Source organism: Macaca mulatta, chromosome 7 (assembly GCF_049350105.2).
Source record: "Macaca mulatta isolate MMU2019108-1 chromosome 7, T2T-MMU8v2.0, whole genome shotgun sequence".
Taxonomy (NCBI): domain Eukaryota; kingdom Metazoa; phylum Chordata; class Mammalia; order Primates; family Cercopithecidae; genus Macaca; species Macaca mulatta.
This window is the reverse complement of record NC_133412.1, coordinates 103693279-103707343: the sequence shown is the minus strand read 5'-3', so window position 1 is coordinate 103707343 and position 14065 is coordinate 103693279. Positions and strand designations below refer to the sequence as shown.

At 35.2% G+C, this 14065-nt stretch overlaps 1 protein-coding gene across 3 annotated transcripts in view; it reads right to left on the bottom strand.

Moving 5' to 3' along the window:
• The window catches only part of G2E3 (G2/M-phase specific E3 ubiquitin protein ligase), a 66073-nt gene that overhangs the window by 19113 nt on the left and 32895 nt on the right, over positions 1 to 14065 (bottom strand). For all 3 annotated transcript variants that reach the window (NM_001194652.2, XM_015143478.3, XM_028850546.2), the window contains 5 exon segments: positions 2902 to 3018; positions 3978 to 4084; positions 8297 to 8462; positions 9482 to 9606; positions 12416 to 12517. In NM_001194652.2, the coding sequence (NP_001181581.2) occupies positions 2902 to 3018; positions 3978 to 4084; positions 8297 to 8462; positions 9482 to 9606; positions 12416 to 12517 (617 nt within the window).

The window sequence follows — 14065 nt, the reverse complement described above, 5'->3', positions numbered from 1 at the left end:
CAGACAAAATATGATTAAGAGGGAGAAAATAAATTTTCCTTTCTATTTAGAGATGACTATGCTTACAGGGAGATTGCTGTGTCAGTGTGTCTGATATGGAAGAAACATTCAGTAAATTTCAAGGTGAGGAATATTTCCTAAAATAAGCTTGCTCAAACACCTCAGATATTGTGCAGTTCAACAGAATCCAGACCTCCTACCTGGCTCATATTTATATTCTCTGTCATCTGTTCCCAGCTCCATGTTTCCCCCTGTGTTATGTGATGTATGCCATCACATATTCATATTCATATTTTCTCCATGACTATGTGTGTGGGCTATAGTGTGGGGCTCCAGCCTTTTTGTTGGGTATGACTACACCTTCTCTGTTTAGAAACAGATTTAGCTCCCTGCGTGTGTGAAAGTGTGAGTGGCAAGAGAGGTAACTAGACATCATCCCTACCCCAGAGGTGGGGGCATATCATCCCTCTGTGTGGGTGTGCATATGTTAGCGTGTGTCCTCTATATGTGAGAGTCTCTGTCCAGTGACGACAATAAGGAGGAAGAAACAGCTAACCTAAGTGCTTATTATGCTCCAAGTCCAGTTCTCGCTGTGTTCATATGAAAAGTTTAATCCTCACAATTGTAGAAGGTAGATAGAACCACTGTTACTTCCATTTTAAAGAAGAAATCAAGGCACAGAGGGGTCAATAACTTGTCCACTCAAGTTCACATTAGCCAAGTCTCAGATTGAGGTTTCCACTTCAGTTTATCTAGCTTCAGACATGCTCTTAAGCACTAACCATGCTGCCTTTCACTAAAACTGCCTTCCTCTCACTAGGATGAGAGGGTATGAGATTACAAAGCAGTCATTCAGATAGACAATATCTTTGTCCTAGAAAGAAAAGTTGTAACTACTGATTGAGAGACCAATGGTATACAAGAAATACATATAGGCAAAGAACAGCCTAAAATAAATTTGAAAAATATCAATATTATGAATGTATTGCTTCTTAAAATCCTATATACATTATGTCATCTATGCCTCAGCAAAACCCTTGAGGGAGGTATTATTGGTGTTAATGAATGAATAATCAGGGTCACTAGATAAGTAACACAGGCAAGAATACAGTTACTTGACACCTTCAATGAGATCTCTGCCTTCTAAGAATTTTTGGTTTAATAGCATTAAATTTAACGCCAACTATACTGTAACAAGCACAATGAAGGGAACCCCTAGCCCAGAGTAGGGAATCAGGAATGAGGACAGCTGCTTACAGGAAACTTTCCAGAGCAGGCTAGACCTTAGCTGAATCTTCACAATTATGTAGTAGCTGACTCAACCTTGTTTCATGAAACAAGGCTCCCAATATTCTGCTCTATACACTGAGCTTACTATGTTAAGTAAGATTACATAACAGTGATAACAATTTATTGAAATTTCCTATATAAATTTTGTAAACTGGATTTGTTACTTCTTATCCTACATCTTAAAAAATGAAGGTATTCTTGGTTCCTACTATGCAACACAGTACATTGTACCTAAAATGCACAAAATTACTGTTAAATAAAAGAGCCACTGACATTATAAAAGAGTAATCAATAAATTTCAAATGCCAAACGCTTTTTATAGTGGTCCAAAAGAAACAGTGCTAGATGAATCTAGTTAAATTACCCTCTAGAATAGTGCTGTCCAATAGAAATACAACGTAAACCATATATGTAATTTAAAATTTTCCAGTAGCCACATTAAAAAATATAAAAAAGTTAAATAGTATATTTTTATTTCCAAAATATTATCGTTTTGTTCAATATGTAATCTACATAAAAATTATTAACAATAAATTTTAAGTTATTTGGTCACATAAGTTCTTTAAGTCATAATAAAATGACTATGGGCTGAAATGTGTCTCCCTGCACTTCATATGTTGAAGTAAATCTTAAGTCCTAGTACCTCAGAAGGTGACTATACATGGAGATAAGGCCTTTTAAGAGGTAATTATGGCCAGGTGTGGTGGCTCATGCCTGTTATCCCAGCACTTTGAGAGGCTGAGGCAGGTAGATCATGAGGTCAGGCGTTTGAGACCAGGCTGACCAACATGGTGAAACCCCATCTCTACTAAAAAAAAATACAAAAATTAGCCAGGCAAGGTGGCATGCACCTGTAATCCCAACTACTCGGGAGGCTGAGGTAGGAAAACCGCTTGAACCCGGGAGGCGGAGGTTGCAGTAAGCCGAGATTGTGCCACTGTGCTCCAGTCTGGGTAACAGGGCAAGTCTCCATCTCAAAACAAACAAACAAAAAAAAGAGGTAATTACAGTAAAATAAAGTTAGATGGGTGGGCCCTAAACCAATATGACTGGTGTCCTTATAAAAATAAAAGAGATTAGGACATAGACAACACACTGACAGAGGGACAACTCATGTAGACACAGCTAGAACAGAGCCATCTGCAAGCCAAGGACAGAGGCCTCAGAAAAAACCAAACCTGTCAATACCTTGATCTTAAACTTCCAGCCTCTAAAATTATGAGAAAATAAATTTCTTTTAAGCCCCCCAGTCTGTGGTATTTTGTTAATGGCAGTCCTAGTGAACTAAGTCTTTACAGCACCTTGCAGTTTGGAAAAGGGAAATTTCAAGTGCTCAATAGCCACACGTGGCTACTGGCCACCAGATAGAACAGTGTGGCTCTAGAAAATAGAGTCTCGTGATAATACAACAGAGAAATAGGTTACAACTATACTAAGCACAAAAATTTCTCTGTAAACGGACGTAAATGTGCATTAGAAAATATCCCTCATCTCAGTTTAAACTTCTAACATCCTAAGAGCAAAACTACGTTTCACTAACTATAAAACCTACTTTGTCAGCAGAAGGTTTAAACAAGGAACCACTAAGAACAACTGAACTTTCAGAAATACCTATCAGGTGCATTATAGTCTCGCCCTTCTTTGCAACGACATCTTCGAACATCACAACGCTCATGGTGCTGCAGAAGCTCTTGATAAGCGTTTTCCTCTAATTCCCAGGAAGCATCTCTATGAAAGAAACAAGATATAAAATATGCTTTGACCTATAAATAATGTTACATAAGAGGATCAGGAATGAATCTAAAAATAAAACTTTTTTTTTTGAGATGGAGTCTTGCTCTTTCGCCCAGGCTGGAGTACAGTGGTACAATCTCGGGTCAAGAGCAATTCTCCTCTGCCTCCCGGGTTCAAGCAATTCTCCCTGCCTCAGCCTCCCAAGTAGCTGGGATTACAGGGGCCCGCCACCATGCCCGGCTAGTTTTTGTATTTTTTAGTAGAGATGGGGTTTCGCCATGTTGGCCAGGCTGGTCTTGAACTCCTGACCTTGGGTGATCTGCTCACCTCGGCCTCCCAAAGTGAGGGGAGGGATTACAGGCGTGAGCCACCGTGCCTGGCCTAAAATAAAAACTTTTATATACTTAGGAGAATAATAAAACTTGTCCTTTTTAGGATTCTCTTTAAGATATAAATCCATTCGTGTTATTTTATCATACAGTTAATTAGTCTCAATGAATTTTCACGATAAATGAAAAGTTAACAATAAATTTTTTACAACACATTTTTCCAAATATTTCACTTTCGATTTTTAATTTTAAGTTCACTATCATTATTTCTGGATTCTTCATGCTTAAGTATTAAGAAAATTCTTACATATTTTAAATCACATCTTGATTCTCTCAATTTATACATACCATTTTGAAGTCTTATAATTGTGTACAAAGTCAATCAATTAAAATTAGACATAGCTGAGCTACTTATAAAGAGATTATAAATCAATGAATGAGACATTTATGACACAGTCCTTGCTTTCCAAGAACTGGCCATCTGGGGGAGGAGGTTTTGCATTTCACCATTTGAAATGGCTACCTGTCCATGCTCACTGAATCAGACATAGGTGATCATTTCCATTGCTATTAAATCCTACATTTAAAATATCTCTTTTTATCATAAGGCTAAATGGTACTCACTTTTCAGGAATATGAATTCCCATTCTCAACATCTCTTTCTGAAAGATGTCACTATTACTGCATATTGTACACCTAAAGAAAAACACTCCCGCATTTATTGCTTGAACCTACAGTGGAAAATAGAAAGTCTACTGTTAATGATTTAAGTCTGTTATCAGGTGATGTATTATGTAACAGAACATGTGCTATTTTTAACAATATATTATGAAAACATTTTCTATGCCAGTGGTTCTCAAACTTTGTCCTTATAAACTAAGTTATCCCACTGCTAAAATCTAGAATTCTTTTTTCCCCCAATGGTTAAAAAAAAGCTAATTAATACTTAGCTTTACATCACCCATATATTTTTTCAATCTTATTGTGTAATGTCATTTTACTTATTGTGTAATGTTACTAAATATTGTGTTGTCCTCTAAAATGTGAGAAAAAAATGAAACTCCTGAGTTACTTCATCTAGAAATGGCGTTTAAATGTTACATAAAAATCATCACTGGTTCTGTTTTTAACTCAATCTCTAAGAGAGCTTTCTTCCCAAAACGAGAGAAGTATAAAACCTATCCTCATTGCTATAGCAAATATAGATACAGAAGCACCAGACAGAGGGTACTCAGAAGGAAACAGGAAACTGTAAGCCTACTGGAAAGAGTAGCCAGTCCCCAGTAAAAACTAGTACTATGCATTTAATTAACAGATAGTTAACTCCTGCTTTATAGATGCCAAACACCATGCCTCTAGAAGGAACTAACCCTTTTGACACTTGGATTTAGAATTCTGGCCTCCGGAATGGTGAGAGAATAAACTTGTTTTAAGCAGCCAATTTGCTATGGCAGCCCTAGGAAATGAATATACTACCAGTGCCACTAACTGAAATATAACAGTGGTATATAAATGGAAAAATTATTAAATGAGTCAATCACTAGCAAAATACAGAACAGTACCTAAAACACTTTGGAACTCTTAAGATTGCAATTAAAATGCTCACTGATTCAGGGATTACAGAGTTACTGCTGACCCCTTTGAGCACCACCTAGGTCACTGGAGAATACTTGGCCAACCTGAAACTCTCCCAATGAACTGACAACAAGGAATTCTAGTTTGAGTTCACAAATGGGACTCTTCTTTTCAAGGGTTCACAATATACATAGAGAGGATTCAGGTGTTTTAAGAAAATAAGGACAGGTTGAATATCCCTAATCCAAAAATCCAAAATGCTTCAAAATTGGAAACTTTTTGGTATTATGTACCAAAAATAAAACAAGACAGATTCAACTTCAAGGAATTCTAGTGAGTAGGTATACAGGTATAAAACTACAATATTATGTAAAAGTATGTGTGCATTTTAAGTATACACATGAAAGAAACAGGAAGGAGTATCTAAGTCTACACTGATAAATACGTCAGAGGGTTAGTAAAGCACAAGCTAAGTTTAGAAAAAGGAATAGAGGTTTGCCAGGAAAATAGGACAAAAGACATTCCAAGGATGGGGAATAATACATATGAAGTTTCCCCAGCAAGAGAGAGAATGTGCAATTAGGAAAGTACAATTAATAATATATTTAAGGATTACATTCTTGCCAAACTGAACTAAGTAGAGGCTAGGTAGGTAAGTTAAAGCCAGCAGTGTGAAGAATAAATTAATAGGCAATAAGGCCCCAGAAAAAGACCAACTAGTGGTCTACCAAAAACAGTGTCTGAAATTAAAGCAGTGAGAGTAGAATTGCAATAAAAAGGATACACAGAATATACTAAGTAGGCTTGATTACACTTGGAAAATGATTTATGGATGGTGAAGAGAGAAGCTAATAAAGAGGATTCCAGGTTCAGACAATTAGCAAGTGACATACACACACACACCCACCCATATATGGAAGGGAAACAACAGGTTATTGAAATCTCTGAATCTAAAGGATATTTGAGCAATTGCAGACAGATGCCAAGATCTTTAACTAAATATGGTATATGATAAAAGGAAGTATCTGGTAGAGAGGGGAAAAAACAGGATAAGACACATGGAAGATACCAACAAGACTAGAGCAACGATGGAAAAATCCAAGCTGAACAGTGATAATTCTCTAGACACGAGAGTGGAAAGTTTTTACCAATTTCTTTGATATCAATCTCTAGTCTCTTCTCCCAAAATCCCAATGTATAGCATTTGTAGTGGTTAGAAATAATAACATTTGTTTAACCACATACAGTTATCTAGATTGGATAAGACTCCATGTGCTATTTCAGTTAAGAACAATACTAGAGTACAAAAGTTATTGGAACTCCTTTAGAGAGAGTGACTCAAGAATTAGCCCCATCCTTAGTATGCTCTAATCAAGTATAGTAATAATTGCTTAGTGATATTTATTGTAGACAGGTGTCCATGTGGCTGTGATCTTCAGTTATATTTGCATAAAGTAGACCTAGTCTTTTTTGTTAGTAATATTATTTCTACTTTTTTAACGACAAAATTAAAACTCGGTATTTTCAGAATGTTCACCAAAGGCCTTAACGATACTAGGTCAAGTTTGAGAACCTTTCTTTGCTTAATTATTAACATATAAATGAGAAAAATCTTATGAAAAATAACACACTGCTACAAAATTAACAAGATGACACATTTGGCAGCAATTATATTCATCCAAATACAAACCCTTAATTAAAACAAATTACTTTTTAAAGATTCTCATATAATATGAATAGGTAAGGATAACACTTCACAATGTTGTTTATTAACTGCACTCTCTAGGATCCTTTTATAAACACCTCTTTGCAAGTATTAAATGAATTTCTAATATTTCCCCAACAAAACAGGCTTCATCCTGCATTTTTTTTTTTTTTAAAGATAGAATCTTGCTCTGTCGCCCAGACTGGAGTGCAGTGGTGCTATCTCGGCACACTGCAACCTCTAACTCCTGGGTTCAAGCGATTCTCCTGCCTCAGCCTCCCGAGTAAATGGGATCACTGGTGTGCACCACCACACCCAGCTAATTTTTTTTGTATTTTTAGTAGAGACAGGGTTTCACCATGTTGGCCATGCTGGTCTTGAACTCCTGACCTCAGATGATCTGCCCTCCTCGGCCTCTCAGAATGCTGGGATTACAGGCTTGAGCCACTGTGCCAGGCCTTCATCCTGCACTTTTAACTGAATAGTCCTAAGTATAAAAGTTCAAGGTCCACACCACAAAAAAAAAAAAGGTATCAAACTTTACTACTTTTAGTACTGTTAGTATTTTTAAGATTTTATTGAAATAAGAGAATTTACATCTTTTTTTGTTTTTGAGACAGAGTCTCCCTCTGTGGCCCAGGCTGGAGTGCAATGGCACAAACTTGGCTCACTGCAAGCTCCACCTCCCAGGTTCATGCCATTCCCCTGCCTCAGCCTCCCTAGTAGCTGGAGCCCACCACCACGCCCAGCTAATTTTTTTTTTTTTTTGTATTTTTAGTACAGACGGGGTTTCACCGTGTTAGCCAGGATGGTCTTGATCTCCTGACCTCGTGATCCACCCACCTCGGGCTTCCAAAGTGCTAGGATTACAGATGTGAGCCACCACGCCCGGTCTACATCTTTTAACTGTTAAAAATATGTCTGTGGACAATTAGTAATAATAATCTTTCATTTTACTAAACAATAATAAAATTTAAGAAACAGTAGTAAACTTAAGCTTATCAGCTGGCACTTTCACATGTACATATTACATATTTGATGTTACTAATAACTGGAATCTTTTTAAAGTTTTCAAGTATTTTCAGAATCAAAAAATATTAAATTGTCTAATGTTGTGTGTTTTATCATATTCTATTTACTTGAAAAGTAGTAATAAGGTTTGATACATAAGATGACTCTCAAAGAACCAATATTTTTAATTAATTGACAGTAATTAACTCCCTGTTAAGAAGGTATGGTAAAGTGTTTACCAAAGGGAAGAAAAGCCTACTAATGGTTAAATATCTTAACTTGCTATCAAGCTTCTTATCATTTCAAATATCCTGGTTTTCCAGCTTAAATATGTAAATGAAACTTAGGAATTAAAATCTAGTTTATTCATTGTGAAATCAAACAGAATCCTTAGGTAAAAACAACAAAATTCTGTAAGTATAAATATACACTAAAAAGTTTCATCTAAAGTATTTTTTGAATCTTAATTGCATACTTAAATAGGGTGAATTTTGTATATAAAATGTGCTTCAAATTAAGTGCTTTAAAGCTGTTTTAAAACTAACAAGTGATAAGAGCTAATACACACGTCAATTCTTTCTAATTTAAAATTTAAATCAGTAAGCCATAATTTTATATCAATCAGAGAAAGCTTACAAAACATGTATCTTACCTGTAAACAGTCTCTATGAAACCAAGCGTTCTTACAACAAGGACTTCGTAATATGTTATAACTTGGAATAGGCTCAATAAATTCCAAGCAAATGGTGCAAGGTAAGGACTCTCTATAATTATTAGATGTAATTATTTGAACAGGTCGATGGTTCCAACAAAATGACCTAAAAATGCAAATTATTTTAAAAAAAATTTCATGAACTGAAAGCAAAACTTGGAAAACACCGTAATTTACATATATAAAATAAAATTCATTCGTCTCCATCTTATAATTCACCCACAACAGACTGAAGACTTAAAAATTAAGTCTCACAATCTATGACCAAGGAGAGAGCTGAACCTTCAAAATCTGAACTTTTCTGTAGTGAGACTTACTTATACAGAATTTCAGAAACTAATTATGTTGAGAATCCTATGTAATATTGCCAGCAATGCAGTATACACATTATTGTACTCAACTACTGGGTACATACTGTTATGCTCAAAATCGTATAAAATTAAAGGAGGCAGGAACTTATGCCTAAAAAATAATTTAGTCATATAACACATAAAATGCAATTAATAACCTATTCCCAATTCACTTTATCTCCATTTGTGTTTTCTAAACTGTAGTTTTCTTACATGGTAACAACCCATTAAATAGGTCAAAAATCCAAATACTAAAAGAAATAGAATACTTATGATACCAAATGTCAAAATTTACAAAATCTTGATGTTTAAAGTTGTGCTCAGGAAGCGAATATTTTCAGGGTATCCTAGGGCATAATATTTATTTTGTGGACTCAATCAAATTTACATGCCTTTGATTTACTCAGTGAGAAATGCATACAGCCCTGTGAAGAGTAAGTCGACAATAATTCTAAAGAGTGACACAGAAATCTAGAATTATGTAAAGGTGGAGATTTTCACTGAATTATGGATAAATTAACAAGTTCATGTTATATCCAAAAGCTGAAATTTGAAGATGAATACTAATCATTAGGTCCATCCTAGACATGGTAATTCTCAAGACTTGGCACACAGAAATGACCCCATAAGGGTGGGTAGGAGGGTAATATATAATGTTATATCTAAACTCTAATGCTCTAAACAGAAAATTTATACTAGTATTGTATCATTGGGATATGTATTTTCCACTATTCTTTAACATTGAACTTTCATATTTAGCAGTTAAATAACTCACGCAAAATTGCCAGTAAACTGGAAAATACATTCTCTCTGAAGTCCACATGGGAAATGATAACTTCGTTTACATCGAGGTGCAACACATCCAATTGAAGCACCATTTTTCTTGCAAACACAGCATTTCTAGAAGAATATGTGAAAACAGGGGTCACAACATAAAAAATCTGAGTACTATAGTATGATCAAGACATAAATAGATACTCCTTGTGGGGAATCTGAAAATTATTTCTTCACGTAACAGCTGTGATAATGGTATGTTAAATAAATTTCCTGAAAAAACTGTTTTACCCAGAAACAATCTAAAGACAACAAAGATTCACTCCTATAACAATTTCGATAAAGAAAACATCTCTTGCCTAACACATGGATAAGACAGAGAAGCCCCTTTTCCTTCCTACTAAAATATTTTAAATTGAAGGGTTTACAAACATAAAAGCTATATACATAAACATCTCATTGAAATCTCAAGAGAAAGCACATAAATTAGGCAATACTCATCAAGAATAGGAAAATACTATAAACCAATTTATAAAAAAATGGCTAAGATCACTCTATTCTGAACAAATGAAAAAGTGTTAAGACACCTATAGTGGATTTAGAGTGGTCTCCAAAAAGTTATGCTCAGGTCCTGACTCCCAGTAACTGTGAATGTGAACTTATTTGGAAACAGGGTCTTTGCAGATGTAATTAAGTTAAGGATCTTGAGATGAGATCATCCTGGATTTAGGGTAGTCCTTAAATCAAATAACCGATGTCTTTACAAGAGAAAGGAGAGGGAGATTTAAGACACAGGCATATACAGAGAAAGGTCTGTGAACACAGAAATAGACTGGAGTTATGCTGTCACAAGCCAAGGTACTCCAAAGATTGCCAGTAGCCATGTGAAGCTAGGGGAGAAGCATGGAATTAATTCTCCCTCAGTGCCTCTAGAAGGAACCAACCCTTTTGACACTTGGATTTAGAATTCTGGCCTCCGGAATGGTGAGAGAATAAACTTGTTTTAAGCAGCCAATTTGCTATGGCAGCCCTAGGAAATGAATATACTACCAGTGCCACTAACTGAAATATAACAGTGGTATATAAATGGAAAATTTATTAAATGAATCAATCACTAGCAAAATACAGAACAGTACCTAAAACACTTTGGAACTCTTAAGATTGCAATTAAAATGCTCACTGATTCAGGGATTACAGAGTTACTGCTGACCCCTTTGAGCACCACCTAGGTCACTGGAGAATACTTGGCCAACCTGAAACTCTCCCAATGAACTGACAACAAGGAATTCTAGTTTGAGTTCACAAATGGGACTCTTCTTTTCAAGGGTTCACAATATACATAGAGAGGATTCAGGTGTTTTAAGAAAATAAGGACAGGTTGAATATCCCTAATCCAAAAATCCAAAATGCTTCAAAATTGAAAACTTTTTGAGTGCCAACATGATGCTCAAAGGAAATGCTCATTGGAGCATTTTGGGTTTTCGATTTTCAGATTAGAGGTGCTCAACTGGTAAGCAAATATTCCTAAATCTGAAAAAAATTTCAAATGTAAAATTTCAATCTAAAATTCTGGTTCTAAGCATTTTGGATAAGGGATATTCAATCTGTAGTTCCAAACCATAAGGGGACCTTTAGAGACCACCTTTTACCACAAGCTCACTATCACCAGGAAGTTTAGGAATTGATACTAATATCTCACATTTAGTATCTCGCATAGTCCTTAGATTCATGCTAACCTTTCTCCCAAGGTTTTTCCTTGTGCCCTAGAACCTCTCTTTTTACCATTAACTCTCCTATCTTCTCGATATCTTCAAAAATAACTGCCTCCACTTCTTTGCCTCAACTAAAATAATAAATGTTTCTATGTGCTTCCCTTGTAGACCTTCTTGAATAAAGCTGTTTATTTTTCCATCCTCCTTAATTTCCAGACTTGACACAGGGTAGGACATGGACAGGCGCAAGAAAGGGGACAAAGAGAACATTATTTTAGTTCTCTGTTCAATATTATAGGCCAACTTCATTTTCACACTTTGAAAAATTTGGACCTTTGAGCCTAATGACATTTACCTTTCTGTTATCTGCTAACTTCCTAGGCACTCTTCCACCTCAAGACTTTGGCATCTGTCGAAACAAAGTCTAAACAACTTCAGCATTTATGGGACAATCTTTCTGTGACTTCTTCAACTATAATGTGTCAGTGTCCTTCATTTCCCCTCCAGTGTAATGATGAATCCCCTCATCACCCAAAATGCTCCCCCATGAAAATCATTAATTCCAGTATTGCATTCTCTAAACAGAACTCCCTATACTTCAAATCTCATTCTTTCTCATTATTTTTACTCAGACCATATGGAGACATTTCCCTGCATACAGCATAGTGGCTAATACACAGAAGATGCACAAATGATAGCTGAATGAGCAAGGAGTTAAAGTTTAGAATGCCTATCCTAGAGAATAGAAAGGGGCACTGAATATAACCACACAATGTCAGAAAAGGGTCAGGAGATACGGAGATCATGAATTGCCAGTCTGCAAAGCTGTGTAATTTCTAACTCAACCCAACATTCCAATCTCAGCAACTGAGGTATTAGAATAAAAAAGTAAACGGTTGGGTTGACTCAGGATTGAAGGTTTGCAGAATGGCAGAGTGGAGTTATGATCATAATTCTGATGGTCAATTCTGATGGACATGTTGGAATAAGATAAGGAAGTGAAGTCGGTATTGTCACATGTATTATCCAGGGTCAATTAAGCTTTCTTTCATGGGGAAAAATATAAACTGTCCTCCTAAAACTTACCATATTTAAATGACAAAAATATGCATTGAAGCATATAATCAAAGTCATAAATTTCTAGTACAGAAACCAACAGAAAATACTTCCCAAGTATTGGCAATATTTATGGCATTTAGTTAATAATAAAATAATTTACTTACCAGTTTAGAAGCTCTATTCACTTCCTTCCTGATATCTTCTATTAGAAAACCATAAACTCCTTCTTCTTCTTTACCTCTCTGCCAAATTCCACTTGACATCAACTATGAATATATTCTCAATTAGAAAATAATCTCTAAGAAACTAGTTGGGCACTAAAAATATATATCCATACTATTCAGTCTAATAAAAAAATAGACATAAAATGGCTCAAATTTCAAGTAGTTCCCTAGAGGAGTTATTTTTCATGGTGAAAGTAAGAGCTTACTTACATTGTTTGATTCAGAAGGCATTGTATATTATCAGCTTGTATATCCTAATAAGTTTCTAAAAGTATTCCAGGAAGTAACAGAAAAAGAAAGAAAAAGAAAAGAAGATAGGAAGGAAGGCGGAGAGTGGTTAGGTGGGTTAGAGGAAGAAAAAAAGAAAGAAAGAAGACCTACAATTAAGCTTAACAAAAAGGAGTGGTGAATACAGATCGCGACAATTCAGATTAATTCAGGCTAACTCTAAATCTAGTTGAATTCTGAATCATTAAGGCAGTATTTAAAAGAAAACCTATTAAACCCTAGACAACATAAACATTTGAATTTTAAAATCCAATGCGACAGTAACGAATGTTTGACTGTTTTAAAATTTGACTTAAGCTTCACTGTTTATATATGTTAAGAAAGCCTGAGTCAGAAAACGTGTAGAATGTGAATAAGAAATCCAGGCTTGAAAGCCAGGCTTCGCTGAAACTTGTGGAACCCTAGGCAAGTAATTTAATGTCTAAAACCTTAAACATGAAAATAAGAACACTGGATTAGATTGTATCTAAGTCTCTTTCCGCTCTAGCATTCTATTACCATTTGTAACATCACTATACTTTTTTGTTCATAATGAAATAGAATATTAAAAGAGTTGAGTCTGGGGTCAGTATTTTTTTTTAAAGTATTACACTCACTTAATAAGACAGAACATAAGGGAAATTTTGATATGATCAACTTAAATTATTACATAATTCAAAAACACTTTGTAGAGCAAATTTGTGATTAGAATTTTAACCAGTATATCGTAAAGAAAAACAAGTGATAACAAGTGACACACACTAAGAATTTGTTATGAAAACATAACCTGCAGACAGATAAAACAGCTCTCCTAATTCTACTGCATAAAAAGTAAAATAATATAATCTTCCTTTCCTGATTGAAAAAAAAGTAAAATAAACATACAAAAATGAAAAGATTTTCTTTTTACTGCAAAACGTAATAGACTCTAACTTATAAACATATTTGGAATGACAACTTCATGTTCTCTTATAAGTAAGTTCCCAGGCCAGTGTACTACTCTATTTAACCTATGAGGTACTGAAGCACAAGACTGTAGTCTTAGAGGACCAAGGAATACTTTAGGTGGTTTCTCAAAGAAGCACTGAAATAATTTTAACATGGATAGTGGTAGATTCGAAAATATGTCCACAATTTGTTGATAGTTCTTCCTTCAAGAAATGGTGCTTAATTCCCCTTGAGTGTGGGCTACTAGACTTAATGATTTGTTTCCAATAGAATAAAGCAAGAGACATTAGTGAGCGGTTGTGATGACTAGGTCATATGGTTCCATCTTGATTTCTCTCTCACTGTCTCCCTCTCTCTCATCATTTGCTTTGGGGG